A 22,065-nucleotide genomic window follows, 5' to 3' on the forward strand; every position below is an offset into this window, starting at 1 on the left:
GAGACTGATTGCCTTGTGTCTACCTTGCAGGATCCGGTCTTTGTCAGCTGGTACAAGCAGAACAGCCGACTGCCGAACACAGCCGAGATCGAGGGCGGCGTCCTCCATTTGTATAATCTGCAAATCGCCGACTCTGGCGTCTACATCTGTCAGGCGGTCAACAATCAGACCTCGCGCGTCTTCGAGGACAAGGTCTCGATCACCATATCAAGTGAGTGTCCACATTAACATTAGGCTAGCGCAACTAGAATTAAGCTAATCTCTTATACTAACTCGTTACTGCGGCAATCGCCTCAAGGATATGCCAGCGAAATGTTGGCACGCTATGGTAGCTATTGAGGATGCGTCTTGGTCTATCAGCTCACGCCTAATGCTAATCATTTCTGCTGTCAATCTCTCAATCTCTAGATCAATCGCAACGCTCGCCCGCGCAGATCGTCAATCTGCCCAGCACGGTGACCTTTGAGGAGTATCAAACGAACGAGATTAGCTGCGAGGTCGAGGGCAATCCCGCACCGACTGTCACCTGGACGCGCATCGATGGCCAGGCGGATGGCCACATGCGCACCGATGGCAATCGCCTGATCTTCGAATCGCCGCGCAAATCCGACGAGGGACGCTACCGCTGCCAGGCGCAAAACCAATACGATTCCGATGAGAAATACGTCCAGGTCTATGTGCGTGGCAATGCACCACAGCCGCCGCCGCCGGTTCGCGAACGCGTCTACATCCAGCCGGAGGAGTACAACGGCGAGGCCGGCGACACTGTCCGCTTCACCTGCCAATCGACCAGCGGCGCCCAGCTGCACTACGAGTGGCTGCACGACGGCTATCCACTGAACGGCCAGCGCAACATCCTGATCAGCGGCGACATGCTCGAGATCCGTGATGCCACCGGACGCGACTCCGGCGTTTACACCTGCGTCGGCATTGATTTGCGCACACGTCGCAATTATACGGAGGACGCACGCGTCTATATTGAACAGCGTCAGCTGCCGCCCTCTGGCGACGGGTAAGCGCAAGCACAGCTCCGCTGCAAGTGTTCAAAATACTTTACGGAATGCGGGCTTCATTTTTGGGAATAAGTTCAATCCTTCATTTTCCAGTTTAGATATTACAATTTTGTCATGAAGCAGACAGCTTCCAATCTAACTTCCATCTCCATATATAAAACTGTCCTGAGTCAGTCAGACTAAATATGGCAATATTATTCCTGGTCAAAATTCAAATATCGCATAGACATAGTTCAAAGTTTCCCACACCCATAACTCGTTCAAATCTGATCCAATTTGCACGAGGTTTGGATATTTGGCAATATTATTCTTATCTAGCATAATATATGTTTTTTGTCAGATTGAGCCATTTCTCTCTCTCTCTCGCTCTCTTTCGCTTTTTCTCGCTCTCTCTGTTCGTCCGTATGTCTGAATAAGTCTAGCTCGAGAATTTTAAGCTCCAGCTACTTAAATCGCTCGCTCGCGCTTAGTGTGGATGTATAAAAACTTCGATAACTCGATCAAAATCGATATCAAAAACATGCTTCGTAGCTTGTTGGAGCCAGAGACAGCTATTTAAAAATTGCCAACTTGTTTTAACACGTTGTTTACTTTGCAAGTTGGGTAAATCTCCATGTTTTTTCCCAATAACAATTAATTTTTGAAGACAGAGTCTTGTTCTTTGTTACTCACACCGTACAAAATTTCAATCCGATCGGATGATAAGCACCGAGTTTATCAAGAATGCATTTAGCATAGTGTAGAGTGTAGAGTTAAGGGAGAACGCAATCTGTCGTCGAACAATCTGAACAAACTTATTAACTAACTTATCTATTGCTTTACTTTCTGCAGCATTTCGCCCCGTATTGTGCGACTAAACGATCAGACCTCCATTGATCAGGGCACCGACTTTAGCATTACTTGCGAGTCCAGCGGCTCACCGTATCCCAACATCAAGTGGATAAAGGTCGGCGAACCAATGGCCGCCAATGTCCATCAAACCGGCAATGTGCTGCGCATTATCAATGCCATACCCGATAATCGCGGCGTCTACGTTTGCACCGCCGAAAATCCACACGGATCAGATCAGTCCAGCACTAGTATCGACGTTGAACGTAAGTCTCTCTCTACTATATATGCTCCCTAATCGTGACTATATATTTATATGATATATCTAATGTCCAGCTGTTGGTATTTGCCATCATCTTGTTTAGCTATAGAGAGCTTTTTTCTTTCGCTAAGCTTTCTATTAAAAAGGTAAACCATTAATTGAGTTCAGATTAGCTTTAAAGCTTTGCCTTAAGATGATCTCGAACTCTTTCTGTTTAAAGCTCAACCTGAATCTACAAATGGCTAGAATAAGCTTTCAGGTCGAGCTTTTATGCTTTACCTCTAAGCCTGGCCAAAAGCTTCTAAAAGGTTTCATTAATAACGTTAGTTTCTAAGCTTTTAGACGAACTTTAAAACATGTTGTTTAAGCTGACCTCCAAGAGCTTACAGGCAGCTTTCAATCATTACAAGCTTCAAAATACTTTTGTCATTTGGACATATCCTAAAGAGTTGAAACTTAAAGCTGCACTTGAAAGTTTGAATAAAAGTGTTTGCACTTAAAGCTCTACCAGAAGGTCTGAATTTGTCCCGAATTGAGCTTTAAAGCTACACTAAAAGCTAAAAATAAATACATTTGCGCTTAAAGCTCTACTTGATAGCCAAAAACGGCCAACATAAGGCTGGCAAGAAAGGACGCTCTCAGCGGAAGATAAAGCTCTTCGGGCTATAGTCTAAACCAGTTGATGGACTGCAAAGCCAAAGAATTTGAGTGCATAATATTTCTATTTGATCTGTTTCTTCCTGTTAACTGCTTGCCACTCAATCAAAAAACTCGGTAACGTAATGAACGCATAAATGATATTTATTTTTAACCATATTATACAAATGTGATATTTAAATATATTTTGATTATGCATTGCAAGTGCACAAGAATGGAGTCGGTAATAAGATAGGTCCGCACAGTCTGATCCTAATACTAATCTGTACAACCACCATAATTTACTTGCTTGCAGCTCGGGAGCGTCCGAGCGTTGATATAATTCCGGCGGCGCCACAGACGTTCACCGTCAGCGCCCAGGGCATGCTTTACTGTTCCGTCAATGGCATACCCGAGCCGACGGTGCAGTGGCGCCGCATCGATGACACGCCCCTCTCGCCCCGACACAGGCTGGTCAGCCCCGGCTACATTCTGTAAGTAAATCTCCATACATTTGGCCAGCAGAGTGTGCTAATCCTTCGCAATCCTGCAGCATTGACGACATACAGATCGCCGATGGCGGTGAATACGAGTGCGTGGCTGAGAATTCCGTTGGACGCACCACCGGCATTGCCGTGCTGCGTGTGGTTGAGCCACCGATTATACAAATCGAACCGGACAAGTCGCTGGTGCGCTACACCGAGGGCGATGAGGTGCGCATTACGTGCATTGCCAGCGGCTCGCCCAATCCCACGGTGCACTGGGACAACCAGCCCGTCTCGCTGGAGGGCCGGCAACAGGGCGAGAATACGGCCTATTTGAATATCTATCGCGTGACCCAGGCCGATGCCAAGGTCTACACGTGCAGGGCCAACAATGAGGCGGGCACCGATGAGCGCACCATACGCATCGATGTGCAGCCCAAGCGCGGCGATATCGGTGACTGTAAGTGGCTAACCAACACTGGCCGTTAAACTGCTAACAACACTGCTTGACATTCATTTTACTTTGCAGCTGACGGTGATGTGGAACACGATCCCTATCAGCAACCATATTACCCACAGCCGCCCACATTGCGTCCGTACCCGACCCCGGATAACAACCAGAGATTCTCAACGAATCTGGGCGACAATGTGACCCTCACCTGTGACCTGGCACCGTTTTTGAGCACCCAGTGGGCGCGTGTCGATGGACAGCCGCTGCTGGCGAACGCCCACTCCGAACGCAATCGTCTGACGATCACATTTGTCGAGGAACAGAATCTGGGACAGTATCGCTGCAATGCCATCGATCAGCGCGGCACGGTCGTGACCTATGTGGTTAGAGAACTGGTCCTGCTACCGCTGCCACAGATCACGTTCCGTCCCAATATACCGCTCGAAGTGGAGGCCGATCGCAACGTGGAGATCCTCTGCCTGGTGACGGGTGCCCGGCCCGAGAACGTGCACTGGGCCACCGACAATAACCGACCACTGCCCAGGTGAGCTTCTCAAACTGTTTGACAGCAAGCCAGGTCTACAAAAGAAAACAGTTCTGATTGGGTTCATGATTCGAAGAAAGCCTCGTCGTCTGTTTGCCTGTGTGAACGCATCAATCTAATTTTAATCGATATCTCTTGATTTACATAATATCGATAAATATCGATTTCAAAACAAGCTCTTTTAAGCATAGCTCGTAAATTAAAAGAGCTAGTTGCACCAAACTCGATGTGTAGAGTAAATACAGATTGAGAATATTCCATTTCTAGAATTGGAAACCTTCTCCCATTCCTCCCTATATTGAAGAAACCGTATAAGGGTATAAACCTTGTCCTTGTGTAATGCATAGAAGGAGAATCTTCGAACACATCAACAGCCGAGTCTATATAGCCGGTCCGTCTGTCTCTCGTCTTGAAACATGTCATAGGTTCGTCTTTCTTACATATGTCGGAACAGATCGGGCCCAAATCGAACCTCTATATCATGTAGTTACCCTAGAAACGATCGATCGAAAAGCAGATTCTTGTATGAAAAACTTCTTAGTTTCTTACTTTCATCAAACTCAACATTTACGAGCTTCACTAATCTCATATATTTGCTAAAGCATAAGGGTATCAAATCTTCAGTGTGTCGAAGATATCTTTACTTTCTCGTTAAGCGTTAGTTAGAGCTCTGTGCTTTGGTACATAAATCCCTGAATTTCCTAAAGATCGGACTCTAAGCATCGAAGTTTATCAAGATATATAAGTAGTAGGGCAAAGGCAAGAAGCCTTACGTTAAAGCAGAGTAACTCCCAGTCGGATACATCCGACTGGAGCAATCTTTTTAGCTGTTAATGCCGAATATAGCCATGCATTTCTTTAACTAACAATTTGATGTAATTCGAACAGCTCGGTGCACATTGACGGAGCCACACTGCGCTTCATAGCCATAACGCCGGCCGATGCTGGCGGCTATAGCTGCACGGCCTCGAATGAGTATGGCAACGTTAGCAAGACCGCCCAGGTGGTGGTCAGGCCGCCGACCTTCTACACACAGCAGCCGCAGTCGCTGCAGCAGGAGAGCCGCGAGGGCGAGAGCATTCACCTGCGCTGCAGCGTGACCACGCAGCGCGGCGAGCAGCGCAGCAATACTCAGGTGAATTATAATTTGATCTTAAAGATAGCCATTTCTTATATATATATATATATGGAAATAATGCCCAATTGCAGTTCCACTGGTACCGCGAGGATGGCCGCCCGCTGCCAAACAATGCGCGTCCCGAAAGCCAGGTGCTCATCCTGACCTCGCTGCGTGCCGAGGATGCCGGTCGCTACGTCTGCGATTCGTATGACATCAATACCAGACAGCGTGTGCCCTCCACCTACATCGATTTGCGTGTACAGCGTGAGTAAATCTCTAGCCCCAGCCCCAAAACCCAAGCCACACACACACACACACAACCACACACACACACACACACACATAGACAATATCCTTGATTATGTCAGATGTCAGATCCGACAATGCGAAAGAAATACTGAAATATCTCTCTTATCTCTCACACAAATACAAACACACACACACACACTCACATGATCCCAAACTATATACGTTTCTTAGGCCAGAGAATTTCAATTGCAAAATAATACCAGAAAAAATACCAAAAAAAAAAAAAAAACATATACTAACAGATATACGAAAAAATCAAATATATCGAAAGAATTGTAAGGCATCTAAAAGAAAACCTCCGTAAGGATTAGGCTTTGTTGGCAATATTAAAAAAAATAAAATAAAAATAAAATAAACAAATAGATGGAAAAGAAAAAAAAAAAGAATACCAAAGAGCTGATTGAAAGATTGAAACGCTCGCTCGCTCGCTCGCTGATTTTACTTTGTTCTTATCACACTACTTTAACTATATATATATAGATATATATATATATAGATATATATATATATATAGATATATATATCTATATAGATACATGTCTAGCAATATCCAATATATCCATATGTATATGTATATCCACATGTGTATGTATGTATTTACTACTTGACTAAACTTGACACACGCAAACACAAACGCACACACATACGTATATATATATACATAGTACAAGTACACACTACTATATACCCTGTAAAACTGATAAATGTTCGATAAAACTCCATGTAAATATGCGAGCTGTTAACTTACCAAGTATCTTACTATCTACAAATGTAATCATACACACACACACACACACGAACACACACGAACACACAGACACACTCACACAAGCAATATTAAGCAAATACGTTTTTAAGGATACGGTTTTGACGGTTCTAGGGTATACAAACACTCTGTATATATTGACAATAAGCCAAAACAACACAGCCACTAACAATTGTAACTCTCTTAATTGTAAGAACAACAAAAATACCCACTACAATAATGATGGAAACATGTCACACACACACACACACACACACACACACCCCTTCTCTCTCCCTCTATTATATATATATCTTATATATTTGTATATGTACTTATAAGTATCTGAATTATTTTGGCAAACTGGTGACGGTGTCAACACTCTTTAACAAACAACTGCCACACAAGCATCTTGTACAGTCACACAAACAAAATACCAAAAAAAATACCAGAAATACCAACAATATACCAACTGGAATGTTAACTCGGCTTGTACAGTTAATGCATGCCCAACAGCCACAAAACACGAACCTACGAAACGAACCACACACACACACACACACACACACACACACACACACACACACACACACACACACACACACACACACACACACACACACACACACACACACACACACACACACACACACACACACTCACGTACACGTACACACGCACACCCAAGAAAAGAAAAGAAGATGAAAAAGCCACGCACACAGCCAACAATTCCTTTTCGATACGTTTGAAATATATGAACTTAAGTTGGAAACCAAATCTGGAAGGAAAAACTTTTCAATTTTCAATTAAACTTTATATAAACCACAACAGAAAAGAAAAGAAAAAAAAAACACAACCCCCCTCCTCCACCCTCTAATACTATACGTTATTTTTTTTTTATAAACCTATATATATATATATAAATATATTTTAATGCAATTGACGCATATTACGTAAACATAACTATTTTTAAAAGAAGAAAAGAAACTTAAGCTTAACAGTGGCTGCCATATCTAATACAATAATAATAATAAGTGCCAGCTGTGGTTTTTTTTCTTGCTTTAAGTCCCAGCAGTGGTTTTTTTTCGACAAATAAAACAACAACAAGAAAATATTAACACACATTTTTACACAAGCAATTAAAAATTTTGTGTAAAGCAAAAACAATTGTAACATATTCTTTTTATTTCGTTAATTAACATTCTATTCTAATTGTATATAGATATCTATATACACGCATATACCCTTGCCGAGATCCATCTGCAGCTTGGCTCAAACTAGGTACTGTTAGTAATTATGACATTTAAACAAAACGATTAACAGCATTAGAACTTAAAATATGGCAAAAAACAGTGCAGAAACAAGTTGGGAAACGATACCCTCAATCTTAAAGGAGTATACTGATTGTGTGTAAACTTATGTGACAGAGAGAACACAAGCATCTGTTACTCTATAAAGTGTATATATATTCTTGAACGGAACTGTCAGCTAAGTTTATCTCGTCAAGTCCGCTTTCCGTCAATCGAAAATACAAAATAAAACCCAGAGACTTGAAATGTGTAATATTTCTAGAATATATATTCTCATTATCGAAATTTATAAATTCATAACATATCGATTTTTCTCAGCACAGAAAATATGAAAACGATCGGACTATAAGCACCGAGTCTAAGCGCAAATGCATTTGCCAAGTTGTAAAGCTTGTTAAAGAAGCAGCACAGCCAGTATACATCTAGATGGAAGCAATAGCTTCTCGCTGTGCTCAGGGTATCTGCTAGTCGGGCACTTCTGCCCAGAGTTCACATACGTGAAATGGTGAACATTATGAATGCGAACACATGTTTGCCTAAGTTTAGCTAGGCGCATCCGATATCTGCCTGCCGTGATATTCTATATAGTCATAGCTATAGATATCTTCTGCAAGGGTATTTAGACTTTGGCATGCCAAAGATCGATCTTTCGATTTCTAAATTTACTTTGAGTTTTGTTTATAGTTTCATTCGATGTTTATTTATGTTTTTTTTGGGCTCTTTCATTGTGTTGGTGTCGGTTACATTCACCTTGTTCGTTGTCCTTTACCTCGATTATTGTTTTTTTTTTGTGCTGGTTCCGGTTTCTCTTGTGCTCATCTTCCGAATGGTTCTTTTTATTTATTTTTTTTTTCTTTTTTTCTTGATGGTTCCTTGTATTCCTGCTCAACGGCGATATTCTTGTGTATCCTTCAGTGTTTTGTTTTAATATGCATAAAAAGTCGATCGATCAACAAATAAAATAATTGCACTGCACACACACACACACACACACACACCTTTCTCTCTTGCTCTATTACCGCTCCTCCGCCCGCCCTCGTTACACCCACCCCACCGCCCTTACCGCTCTTCCACAATGCACACAAGCTGCACATGCACCCCAAAAAATACGAATAGAAACCTCATGTATCTGTACCCAATTATAACTATGTAAATAATCTCCAGTTGAAAGTCTCACAGTAAATTGTTTTTAGATATTCGTATATTTGTACTCTTTGCATTGAATAAGTTAAAATCAGTTTAAAAGCAATGGAATCCGTGAAATACTCTGAACCTAACCTAATTTGAGGTTAATATTTTGAGCAACGTTTCCCAAAATGAAAAAGTTCTATACAAAATACCAATTGGCAAAACGAAAATCAAATATATTTCCAATTCTAAATTCCAAATTCTTAACTACGCGCTGCTCTGCCAAGCTCTTTCTCAATAAAAATACCAAAAAAATACCAAAAAATACCAAAAAAAAAAACAGATAAGAGAAAACACTTTTTTGAGAATTTCGTTTAACGAATTTGTAGTTTTATTTAGGGCATATAATTTTTTTTCTTGAATGGTACACATCAAATTATTTGATAAATATTTTTTATTTCTCTCTTTCTTTACTGCTTTTTTCTCTTCTCTCTCCCTCTTTCTCTTACATGTGCGCTTGTGCAAAAAAAAAAAAAAAAAAAATGCAAAATGAAAAAAAAAAACATACACATACACACACACATATACATATATTTATATATATATATATATATCTTATGAAATTTTGTAATGTTTTGGGCGCTTTGCATATGATATAATACCAAAAAAAATACTACAAAACACCACACAAAAATCGAATTATGCTCATGTATACATAAACCATATATACATATACTTATATATATTATATATTTATATATATACATATATATATATTCTACTAAATATGATATGCTGCAACAACATCAACTCAACTGCTACAACAACTGCATCTGCAACGACAACCGCAACAACTGCATCAACAACCAACGATAAATACCAAAAAATACCGAAAAATACCGCAAACATACTGCAAAAATACCGAAAAAAATATGAAATACCTTAGCAAATAAGTACAATTTGAGCTTGTATAAGGGCGGCCAAGATTTCCCCTGCATGGTCTTATATATATGTGCAGGTGTGTTACCGCTACCGCGTAATAATCACATATGAAATTCATTTTTCAGCCCAACACTATTTTTTATTTTTTATTATTATTTTTTATAATTTTGTATGAGTATTTTTTTTTTTTTTTTAATTAGCCACTTGCATATCTTTAGTATGTTATAATGTGTATTATTTTTTCCATTTATACTACTTATATCTATTGAAACTTCCTTTGTATTACTGTAATGCCGTGTTTTTTTTTTATAATACTAAACATTAGTCCTACGATTTGTATATAAACGAGCTACGATCTTTTAAACTAAACAAGAAAATATCATTTGGTTCTCCGCTGGCCCACTAAAAGCACAAACACACGCACACACACACACACACACGGGGACACTGCACAACCAGCCTGCCGCATAACTAGCTAGTATTTAGTTAGTATTTTTTTTTTTGTCGTTTGTGGTATGTAGTGCATCTGACAGCACAATTCATCTAGATACCCCAAGCTACCTACCCCTGTAAATTATACTAAACACGATTGTTATAAACGGCACACATTATTCGATCAACAATATCGATGAGTTAACGTATATGTTGAAACACGATACTAGATGGAACTTAGGTTCATTTTAATACGTTGGCGAACGGTGCGTATGCGTAATCGCAGTAGCGGCAATTAAGTGGGCGATATTTGTACTAACCGCGGCTGATGTGTTATTGGGCGTCATTTTGCTAATCTTTTCTTTTATGCTCTTTATACAACCAAATCAAATACATATATATATTTATTGAAAAATACCAAACAAACAAAAAATACTGGAAAAATACCGGAAAAAAAATACCGAATCTAAAAAACGCCTGCATATGCTAAAATAACACTGCGAGCAAAATAGATTTTAAATTGAACAAAATGTCGCCGGCCAAACCACTGACACCACCGCCCGCCCGTCCCCCGATCATCTCCTACGCCTGCCAGCCGACCGACTTCAAGTGCATCTCGCATCCGCACACGTGCGTCAAGTCCAGCATGGTCTGTGATGGCATCTACGATTGCACAGATCATTCCGATGAGTTCAACTGTACGGCCAGCCGAGGTGCAGCCTCAGCGGGCACGGGTGTGGGAGTCGGAGCGGGGGCAGGTCTGGGCGTGGTTACGGGCACGGCAACTGGAACTGGCACTGGCACTGGATTGGGCAGCTTTAAGCGCTGGAAGAAGAGCTACGCCGGCAAGCAGAAGCGCTCACAGCTTTGGAAACAGGATCAGCGAAAGCATCGCGATTGGACGGCAAAGCATCATGTTGTGCGGCTGGCAAAAAGCTTCGGTTCGTCTTAAGTTTTTCACATTTCTTTGTCACACTTTTTTTCTGCAGCCTGCAAACTGTATTTTTATCCCTTACTTACGCTCCCTCTCTCTCTATCTCTCTCGCTCTCGCTCTCTCCTATCTCACTCTCTCTCTCTCTATCATTTCCCATTTCCATTTTATTTTTATCTTGCTGTCAAAGTTGATTGTTAATTTTTTTTTGCACTGTGGCAACACCAAAACTAAATGTCAACTGTGCGACGCATAACAGCTTGGCAACACTGAACTCAAAACTTAACTAGTTAAAATTCGTGTTTTAATCTTTGACAGCAGCATAAAGAAATGTATCTTCATTTATCACATGCTATTTTCCATCTATCCTTATCTGCCTATGCTCTTTATCTTTATCTGGCTATCTATCTATCCAACTGTTTGGCTCCTCTAACTCCGTTCGTAGGCGCACAAGTTTTAGATGCAAAACGAGAAAACCTGCAACAATTGCAACTTGCACTCAACTCACGTTTAAACTAAGATACAAAATAATAAAAAATAAATAAATACAACGACAACAACAACACGACTTTAGATGAAGCAATTGCAACAACAACAGCAAAAACAACAACAACAAGAACAACAACAACAACAAATTGCAGTAGTGTGTGTGGGTAGCTGCTTATCTGACTGTACGCAGGTTTTGCTAGTACGTAAGTCGCAACGGTAGTGTTATCGATAACGATAACACGATACCGATAACACGATAACACAAAAGTGCTTGCAACCGGCGAATCGCGCATGCCCAACACCCGAATGCCGTTTTACCGCATCAATTGTACAGCAAAACTTTTGGTATCGGGCTCGACTCTGAAACAAACAAATGGTATCTGATTTGTAGAGTTAATCAATGCATGTGGGTATTCCAACTTGTACTAACCCAACTCTGTATGTTAAGTAATGTACAATTTTGATCAAAACAAAAACAAACAAAATTTTGTAAATAAACACACACACATACACACACAAGACAAATAACAGAGCATACTGAAATTGAAAAAAAAAAACCTAATTAAATGAATAAATTTTTGTGAACTAAAAATCTTTCGATCGAACAACAAATTGCCATCAAAATCTTATCGATATAACCATGTGTAAACGATATTTTAGTAGAATTTGAATTGTATTTGTAGCCTATATACAGGATATATATACATATATATCCGACATTTGTATAACATGTGTTTGTAGCTAAGTATATGTCAATGAAAATGTACTGGTCTAATGGTAACCCATTTTTGTCATTCGTTACATAATAAGCAGAAAATACCACAAAAATACCAACAAAATACCAGAAAAAATACCGAAAAAATACCAAAATATTTTCATAAATAATTTGAAAAGAAAAAACTATCAAACTGAACAATCATACATAACCCAACCACTCATTACACATAGTATTTGTACTCGTATTCAGTGTGATTCGAAACAGTAGCAATTTTTAGTATATTTTGTGTAGCTGTGTATTCTCGTATTATCATATATATACCTATGTATTTTTTTTTTGTGTAACTATTAGTATCGATATCACCGCTCTATTCTATTCCCTTTACCCACCCAAACCAAATTTCTATGTATTTATTTGTCTAACTAGGAAACGAAATTCTAAACATAAAATGACTAAAAAAAAAAGTAAAAAATGTGATGCGTATCGAATGCGCACACACACACACATACAAACACACATATATACACACACGCAGACGAGCGTCGGAACTATCGATAGATCTGACGTACGTGCGTTCGATATACATCGCATCACGTATCTGTATAAATCGCCATTGTTGACATGTATTTTGCTAACTGCTTTTTTCTCTCTGTGTATTTTTCTTACCGACTCATCTCAAATGCCGCATCACAAACACGAACACACCGACACACACATATACACACATACACACATACACTCACCGCTCACACATACACGCACACACGCACACACACACACAAACGTGCACTTGATCATCACATAACCCAATTGTGAATTGTCGCCAATTGTGAACGTTGCAACCGCCGAAACATCCTCAACTCGTCGTCCCCGTCGTCGTCGTCGTCCTGCTCTTCCTCTATTGCTTACTGTGCTGTCCCTGTGTTTGTGGTGGTGCCCTGCCCCACCCTTGATGGTTTTGCTCAGCAGCGGGCATGCCCAACCCGGGCGTATATCTGCCGCCTTCGAGGGTCACGCCCCCACCAGAGCCCCTGGTGCCACGCGACTACAGCCTTAAACTGGATCAGCAGTCATCGAAGTTGCGCGTCGGCGAATCCACCGAAGTCGAATGCTACTCCTCGGACAACAGCTACACGGATGTGATCTGGGAACGTTCCGATGGTGCTCCGCTCTCCGCCAATGTACAGGTGAGTGACCCGCCCGGCCAGCGGCCTAACCCACTCTCACACTCTCTCTCTCTCTCCGTCTCTGCCGCGACACAGCAAGTGGGCAACCGTCTGGTCATCGTGCAGGTGACCGCCGCGGATGCTGGCAACTATGTGTGCAAGTGCCGCACGGATGATGGTGATCTGTATACGACAAGCTATGAGCTGGCCATTGAGGAGCAGCCGCATGAGCTGCGCCGTCCGAAGATCGTGCACGCCCAGGTGGGTGATCGGGCCCAATTGAACTGTGACGCCGATGAGAGCCGGCAGCCCACCTATCGCTGGACACGCCAATACGGACAGCTGCAGCCGGGTCGCGATATACTCAGCGTAAGTAGAGCAAAATCGTGGGGTACAACTGATCTTTACCTTCCATCCAACTGATATCTGCCTTTTCTTTAATTGATATCTAAATGATTGCTAACTGATCTATACCATTTCTCTAACTGATCTTTGCCTGAGAGCTTACTGATTTCCACCTATTTTCTAACTGATCTTTCTTGATCTGTAAGCGATCTTTACCTTATTTTTAAATGATCAGTAACTGATTTCCACCTATTCTCAAACAGATCCTCACCAGATCTCCTTGTCTAACTGATCTCCATGTTTCCTCTAACTGATCTCCTCGTGATCTTCAACTAATCTCCACTTAATTTTTAACTAATCAGTAACTGTTTCCACTTGTTCTAAAACTGATCAAAACCAAATCTCCGACTTTTCTCTAACTGATCTCAGCCTGATGTGCAACTGTTCCTATCAGATATACTTGTCTATCCGATCTTCACATTTTCTCTAACTAATGTCTAATCGAGCTCCACTTGTCCTACTGATCTCCACTTGATCTTTAACTGATTGGCAACCCTTTCACCTGTTCTAAGACAGATCCTCACCAGATCTTTTTGCCTAACTGATCTCCACCTTCTGTCTGATCTTCAACTGATCTCTTGATCTCCACTTCTTGCCTAACTGATCTCCACCTTCTGTCTGATCTTCAACTGATCTCTTGATCTCCACTTCTTGCCTAACTGATCTCCACCATCTCTCTAACTGATCTCCACCTGATCTCGTCACACAGGATAAGCTGTTGCTGCAGGATGTGCAAGCCAATGATGCCGGCAGCTACATCTGCACCGCCGTCTATAGCGATGGCGAATCCGTGGACTATCCAAGCATATTGGGCATCACTGGCGTCATACCGCAGTTCCATCAGCAACCGCTCAGCTACATGAGCTTCCCCACGCTGCCCGACTCCTCATTCAACTTTAACTTTGAGATCACCTTCCGCCCGGAATCGGCCAACGGTCTGCTGCTCTTCAATGGACAAACGCGTGGAACTGGCGACTATATTGCACTCTCCCTCAAGGATCGCAATGTGGAATTCCGCTTTGACTTTGGCGGCAAGCCAATGGTCGTCCGTGCGGAACAGCCGATCGAGTTGAATGAATGGCACACGGCTCGGGTACATCGCTCCCGTCGCGATGGATACATCCAGTTGGACGAACAGCATCCGGTGGCATTCCCCACGCTGACACAAATACCACAGTTGGAGCTCATTGATGATCTTTACATTGGCGGCGTGCCCAGTTGGGATCAGCTGCCCGCCGAGGCGGTGGCTCAGCAAACGGGCTTCGTGGGCTGCATTAGTCGGCTCGCGCTCCAGGGTCGCACCATTGAACTGATGAAGGACGCCAAATTCAAGGAGGGCATCACCAGCTGCAAGCCCTGCGCCTCGTCACCCTGCGCCAACGGCGGCATCTGCCTGGAGAGCCAAACGGAACTGGCCTACACCTGCGTCTGCCAGCATGGCTGGACCGGACGCAACTGCGCCGTCGAGGGGACCCAGTGCACGCCCGGCCTATGCGGCGCCGGACGCTGTGAGAACACCGAACTGGACATGGAATGCCTCTGCCCGCTGAATCGCACCGGCGATCGCTGCCAGTACATGGAACACCTGAACGAGCACAGTCTCAACTTCAAGCGCAACAGCTATGCGGCCTACAAGTGAGTCGAATTCCCACGTCTACCAACAGGGCTGGGACTATCCCTCTAGGAGGCAGTTAGATATAAAAGATTTTCATTTCCTACATAAAATTGAGAACAGGAATAGGAATAGGAATAGGAATAGGAATAGGGATAGGAATAGGAATAGGAATAGGAATAGGAACAGGAAAAGGAATAGCAATAGGAATAGGAATAAGAATAGGAATAGGTATAGGGATAGGGATAGGGATAGGGATAGGGATAGGGATAGGGATAGGGATAGGGATAGGGTTAGGGATAGGGATAGGGATAGGGATAGGGATAGGGATAGGGATAGGGATAGGGATAGGGATAGGGATAGGGATAGGGATAGGGATAGGGATAGGGATAGGGATAGGGATAGGGATAGGAATAGGGATAGGGATAGGGATAGGGATAGGGATAGGGAAAGGGATAGGGATAGGGATAGGGATAGGGTTAGGGATAGGGATAGGGATAGGGATAGGAATAGGGATAGGGATAGGGATAGGGATAGGGATAGGGATAGGAATAGGGATAGGAGTAGGGGCTGTATGTTTAATCTATCTATCCTTCTGTGATATTAAGATATCTATCAAGATATCAAGAAAAGATTTTGGGAAATTGCCACATTTTCTTATACACAATTTAGACAAGATCTTTTGAGAGTTAGGAGCTGCATTTTGGTCTAATGTTGAATAAAGCTGAGCTCATTAGATATTACAAGGAGGGAAACTTCTAACCTTATTTCTCGGCTAGAAACCATTATTCCTAAGATCAACTTGAATTGTCAATTGAACGTTTAATAGTTAACTGTAGAAGAAGTATGGAAGGTGTAATCTAGGCATGCCTTTAAAAGTACAAATGACTCAGACTAAACTCTCGCCACAGCACACCTCGTGTATCGCGCATCAATGTGACCCTGTCGCTGCGTCCATCCAGCCTGCGAGATGCGGTGCTGCTGTATGCGGCCGAGTCGAAGCTGCCCAGCGGCGACTATGTGGCGCTGGTGTTGCGCGACGGTCACGTGGAGCTGATCATCAATACGGCGGCGCGACTGAAGCCCGTGGTGGTGCGCTCACAGAATCCGCTGCCGCTGCACAGATGGACGCGCGTCGAGCTGCTGCGTCGCCAGGGCGAGAGCATACTCCGTGTGGGCGATGAGACCGAGCAGCGCGCCAAGGCGGCGGGCGCACCGCGCACGCTCTCGCTGAAGACGCCGCTGTATGTGGGCGGCTATGATCGGGCGACGGTCAAGATCAATCGGGATGTGAACATAACGGACGGCTTCGATGGCTGCATTTCGCGGCTGTACGACTCGATGCGTCCCGTTCAGCTGCTGGCGGGCATCAAGGACGCGGCCAATGTGCAGAACTGCAACGAACTGAACGAGATTGGCGGCGACAGCGACACCGACGGCGGCGAGCAGCTGTCCATGGGCGGGCCAGCATTGCCAGCCGGCGGCTCCTCGCACGAGGAGGAGCAACAGCCCTATGTTGCGGCGTCACCCTGCGCGAATGAGCCCTGCGAGAACGGCGGCACCTGCACCGAAGTGGAGCAGCAGGCGATCTGTGCCTGCGGCGTTGGCTACAGCGGCAAGCACTGCGAGGAGCGTAAGTGTGACCAGAGCTGGCAGATTGAGGAGCTGCGTTCTTATTCCGTTCTCCGTTGCTCTTGTCCCTTACAGACATCCAGGTGAGCTTTAATGCCTCGTTCCGCGGCAACGGCTATCTGGAGCTGGATCGCAACCAGTTCAGCTCGCAGGTGGACCAGCAGTACACCTCGGCGGTGGTCGTCTTCTCCACCAGCAAGCCCAATGGCCTGCTGCTCTGGTGGGGCCAGAACGCTGGCGAGGAGTTTACCGGCCAGGACTTTATAGCATTGGCCGTCGTCGATGGCTTTGTGGAATATGCGCTGCGTCTGGACGGCGAGGAGGTGGTCATACGCAATGTGGACACGCCCGTCGATGATGGACAGCGTCACATTGTGCTGGTTAAGCGGGCGGACAACACGGCCATACTGGAGGTCGATCGCATCTCCGACTCTGGCGAGACACGGCCCACCAGCAAGAAGGAGATGCATCTGCCCGGCAACGTCTATATTGGTCAGTCTCATTTAATCTCCCTGCCCCCCATTCGTGAACTGTGCTCATGTTTTGCTTCCGATTCCAATTCCAATTCCTTTGCAGGTGGCATACCGGACATCTCGAGCTTCACGGGCAAACGCTACACGCACAACTTTAACGGTTGCATTGTCTTTGTCGAGGGCGAAGCCGTCGGCCAGATCAATCTGGGCAAGGCCGCTGTCAACGGCGTCAACGTGGATACCTGCCCCGTGTAAGTACCTTAAGCTCCAGTTCCAGCTGTAGCTTGGCTCGAAGTCTAGGTCTAACCTTCGCTCGGGCGTAAGTGTATTCCAAGACTGGGTTTGGATCGAGATTTGGATTTGTAGTAAGGCTTAGATTAAAAGTCTTGTCGGGTCTGGTCAAGGTCAACCTTAATCCTGTATTGGTAATTAGATTCGCTCGTGACTTAGTCGAACTCCACGCTTTGGGTGAGTGCATTCGAAGATTAGGCATAGAACAAGATCTAATTCTGGGTTAGGTTAGAGGTTTCGTGTTCTTCGGTCAACTTTGTCAGGTCAGCTTTGGCTAAGGTTAAGTCCTTTCCAAGTTTGGATCGAGATCTGACTCTGGGTTAGGTCAGAGTTGTTATCTCCTTTGGAACAGTCTAAGATCGGGCTTGGAAGAGATCTGATTTTGGGTTCGGGTTAGACGCTTGTCATATTAATCATGATCCTTGAGTGAGTAACTGGGTCAAGGTTGGGCTTCACCTTTGTCGTACGTAACAATGTATTTATTTTTGATCTAGCTCCAAGATGTTATGTTTCAGATTAAGGTCGGGTAATGGGATCTGACTTTTACAGGCCGCTCGGCCAAAGCACAAGGTCTGAGCCATAGCTGTGCCACTGGGGGATAATCAACATCTTGGTCTATCTAGGAGTTGGGGCTATGATCTGGGTAATTGACAAAATATTTGACGACTGGACTTTGAATTCCCCTAACTCAATCCAGTACAGCTTAAGATAAGGGTCTAGATCGGGGTCAAGGTCTGAGACCTTAGAGAGAGAGACCTTCTCTCCTGTTGAGCCTTCCACTACTGCAACTGGTATATTCAGCTAGGAGCATCTCTGAGTCAGGGTCGTGCTCTAGGTCTGAGTTTAGTCTAGGGTTGTTATTTGTTTTTGTCGCTTCTGCTAATCGGTCTGAATTCTGCACACTGCATGCGGCTCTGGCGGAGATTAGCGACTACTGGAATCCCTCGAGTCTCATCTATCACGACTACGAGCCGGGCGACAAGAGATACGATCCGAACTTCTTTGACAAGATCGATCAGCCGCCGCCGGTGCACATCATCTATCCGCGTCCCAATCTCAAACAGCTGCATCATAGCTATGGCTATGCCTACGATGCGAGTGTTCGGCCCATGGGCGTGGCAGTGGCGCCCTTGGCCCTGCTGGCAAGCGGCCTGATCTGGCTGCTGCCCGCGCCGAGCTAAGCGCCCAGACAGTGGCGCCATCTGTTGAACGACATATGAAACAATTATCGTGCCATATCACTGCAAAATATCATGTTATAACAATATATATCGAATATATATATACAATAGTTAAATATTTCAAATAACTAACTAAACTACGACAGATCCCAAAGGATTCACACAAATATAGCTAATTTTTTTTTTTTTTTTTGTCTAGTTAGCACCGAAATATTGTTAAAAAAAACGTCGTTTATATTTACTACCCACTAAGAAAGTGTAAAACCTATCGTAGTACTCGATGGGTGGCAAGGAATTATTCCATAGGCAGAAGCGTGACCATAACCTAGAAAAGCATATATACCATAAACAGTTATATCAAATTTATATACCTATATATATATCTAAGAGATATTACCTACTGGCTATACCTATATGTTAATCGCAAAATACTGAAATGCTGGCAAGTGCGAGTTCTTAACTCAACTCGTTGAGACAAAGTCTGAATTTGAACAGTGAAACCGATAGACGAATACTCTTCTATTATTCTTCTTCTTAACAATATTAATTAGTCTTAACGCTCGTTTAGCGTTGTTTGTTTATAGTCAAAGTTTTTATGCCTAGCAGCCTATGCAAGAGTACAAGTATATCGATATCAAATTATATATATACATATATACACATATATAGCAAAATTAATCGATAAATGTCTAGTGTACTTGAGTTGCAAACATGCGTTTAATATTTAACATGAGAAATTAACACGAGAAAAGCTTCGAAAGCTCATTTAAACTTGAGTGAACCGCAAATTAATCGCACATACAGCTAAAAGCTTAAATTACACTATTCTCATTAAAGCTCTGAAATGATTTGCCGGTTGAAATAAAAGAGCTTTAAAAGCTCACGAAAACTTTGTTGCGGCAGCTAGCAGGAGCTTTGCCAGCTGCTCATGAAGCTAAAAGCTACTTTCAGCTTGACCTCAATACGATTACGACTTAAAGCTCTTGACGTACGCTAGAATAACTGTATATTTGAAAAAGCTTTTATGATCTTCATATTTAAAATATGATTTGTTTTTTCTTTTATTAGAGATTGTTTTTATATCATTTATGTTACTTTTATTTGAAAATTCTTTGATTTTTTCGTTTTTTTTTTTTTGATTAATTTGATTTTTATTTTATTTTCCGAACATTCCAGTAACGATGAGGCCCTGGGCGGCACCGAACCACCCGTCGTTTAAGGCAACACCCAGAAGAGATGAAAGTAAACAAAACAACAACAAAAAAAAAACATAAAAACAATCCCACAACAGAAGTTAGCTTTTTTTTTTGAAATAAACTTTTTTTTATATATATATATATACTATGTTAGACTATGGAATATCTATATATATATATATATATATATAGAACAAGAGGGACAATTTTACACACAATGCGCTAATTTTTGATATCGAAAAAGAAAAACGAAACAAAGAAACGAAATGTTGCAATTGCTTCTACAAAAATTATTCAAATAATGTTAGAAAGAAGAAGAACAACTAACTTTAAACGTAAAACGGCCATAAGAAGTGAAAACTCGTAACGAAACAATAAAGTTAAATGGATTCATAACTACAGTACATATAAATATATATATATATATAGAGCTTTAAGGCCCAACTAACTCGAACACACACACACACAAAACAAGAACAAGAACAAGAACAAGATGAAGAAGAAGAAGAAGAAGAACAACGCATACTAGCCAAGAACAAGAAGAACAAACTACATATACATAACCAAACTGATATATAAGCCATTTTATAATAATAATAATAATAACTTTTTTTTTTTTGTTTTTTTTTTGCTCATCAAAACTTAAAACCTTTTCATTTTCAATGATTTCTTTGCGTTGAGAGCCCAGTGTAAAATGTTGTGCAGCTTGACAATTAACAGATCCTAACCTAACCTCACAAAAATTGCATATAACACACACACACACACGCACACACATGCACAAAGTTAAACTATACTTATACTACAGTTTATTGAACAAGAATAAAAGTTACTAAAAAAATAAATAAAGAATTCAAATTATTATCAAACGTAAATGTATAATACGAATGCAAACTGTCAAGAAAATAACAAAAATAAAAAAAAATTAAAAAACAACAACAACAAATCAAATCTTTTGGCACGTGTGTGTTTCTTTTGCGCTTGTCGGCTGTGTATGGAGTGTGCTGTGGCGTGTGCGGAAGGGTTTTGGTGAGGGGCGTGGAGGGGGGGGGGGGGGGGGGGGGGCGACTGCAGCAGGCGCAGCTTCCTTAACGCCGTCTTGAGCAGCACTGCGCCTGTATTGGTGGATCGCCAGGCAGCTTTATTATTGCCTATTGCCTGCCTTGTCGCTCGCACTCGCACACAAGCCGTGTCTTCGGCCGTATGCCTCGTGTGCGGCCGAATGCGAGCCGAGCGCTGCCGGCCCAGCTGCCCGCTCTTGACGTCGAATGCACGAAGACATTTCAGTTCATTTCAGTTACTTACGTGACGCGACGCTGACAGGTTGTGTGCTGCGTTCTGGGCAATTGTGCGCGAGCATCTTTACCGTTTTTTTTTTTTTTTTGTCTTTCTTTCACCCCAATTTGCTTTTGGCGTGTTTCTCAGTGCGTATTATTTTGTTGGTTTTCAATTCAGTGATCGCAGCCCGGCAACTGTGCGAATTGTTATCAATGAGCTGCAGCTACAGCTGCCAATGATCATCAGGCTAATGAGGATTGCGGCTACCTGTTAAAGTGCGTGTTAATTGGCAGCGAATGCAATTTGCCAAAAACCAACAACAACAAAAACAACAACAAAGTGCGTACGAAGTGGTCGAAGCGTTTGCATTGTTAGTCTCTCCTTTTTTGTTGTTCGTTTTTTTTTTTACTCTTCCTTTTGATTTTTATTTATATTTATATTTATTTTGTTTCTTATTTTTAAAACGTCGCGGCGGCCGGCAAACAGC

The 22,065-nt window shown here is 42.7% G+C and overlaps 1 protein-coding gene across 4 annotated transcripts in view; it reads left to right on the forward strand.

The window, feature by feature from the left end:
- Positions 1-20,403, forward strand: part of LOC115768668 (basement membrane-specific heparan sulfate proteoglycan core protein) — a 129,265-nt gene extending 108,862 nt beyond the window's left edge. For all 4 annotated transcript variants that reach the window (XM_030713348.1, XM_030713349.1, XM_030713350.1 and 1 more), the window contains 17 exons: positions 31-211; positions 409-1,012; positions 1,845-2,107; positions 3,056-3,233; positions 3,293-3,684; positions 3,754-4,219; positions 5,108-5,354; positions 5,429-5,603; positions 9,778-9,849; positions 10,718-11,146; positions 13,314-13,531; positions 13,607-13,879; positions 14,625-15,550; positions 16,439-17,160; positions 17,235-17,651; positions 17,736-17,883; positions 20,281-20,403. In XM_030713348.1, coding sequence (XP_030569208.1) covers positions 31-211; positions 409-1,012; positions 1,845-2,107; positions 3,056-3,233; positions 3,293-3,684; positions 3,754-4,219; positions 5,108-5,354; positions 5,429-5,603; positions 9,778-9,849; positions 10,718-11,146; positions 13,314-13,531; positions 13,607-13,879; positions 14,625-15,550; positions 16,439-17,160; positions 17,235-17,651; positions 17,736-17,883; positions 20,281-20,323 — 5,754 coding nt within the window. In that variant the 3' untranslated portion in view covers positions 20,324-20,403. The remainder of the gene's footprint in view (positions 1-30; positions 212-408; positions 1,013-1,844; positions 2,108-3,055; positions 3,234-3,292; positions 3,685-3,753; positions 4,220-5,107; positions 5,355-5,428; positions 5,604-9,777; positions 9,850-10,717; positions 11,147-13,313; positions 13,532-13,606; positions 13,880-14,624; positions 15,551-16,438; positions 17,161-17,234; positions 17,652-17,735; positions 17,884-20,280) is intronic.
- The last annotated feature ends 1,662 nt before the right edge of the window (positions 20,404-22,065 follow it).

The sequence above is a fragment of the Drosophila novamexicana genome, unplaced genomic scaffold, assembly GCF_003285875.2.
Source record: "Drosophila novamexicana strain 15010-1031.04,08,12 unplaced genomic scaffold, DnovRS2.1 tig00001917-arrow-arrow-pilon, whole genome shotgun sequence".
Classification (NCBI taxonomy): domain Eukaryota; kingdom Metazoa; phylum Arthropoda; class Insecta; order Diptera; family Drosophilidae; genus Drosophila; species Drosophila novamexicana.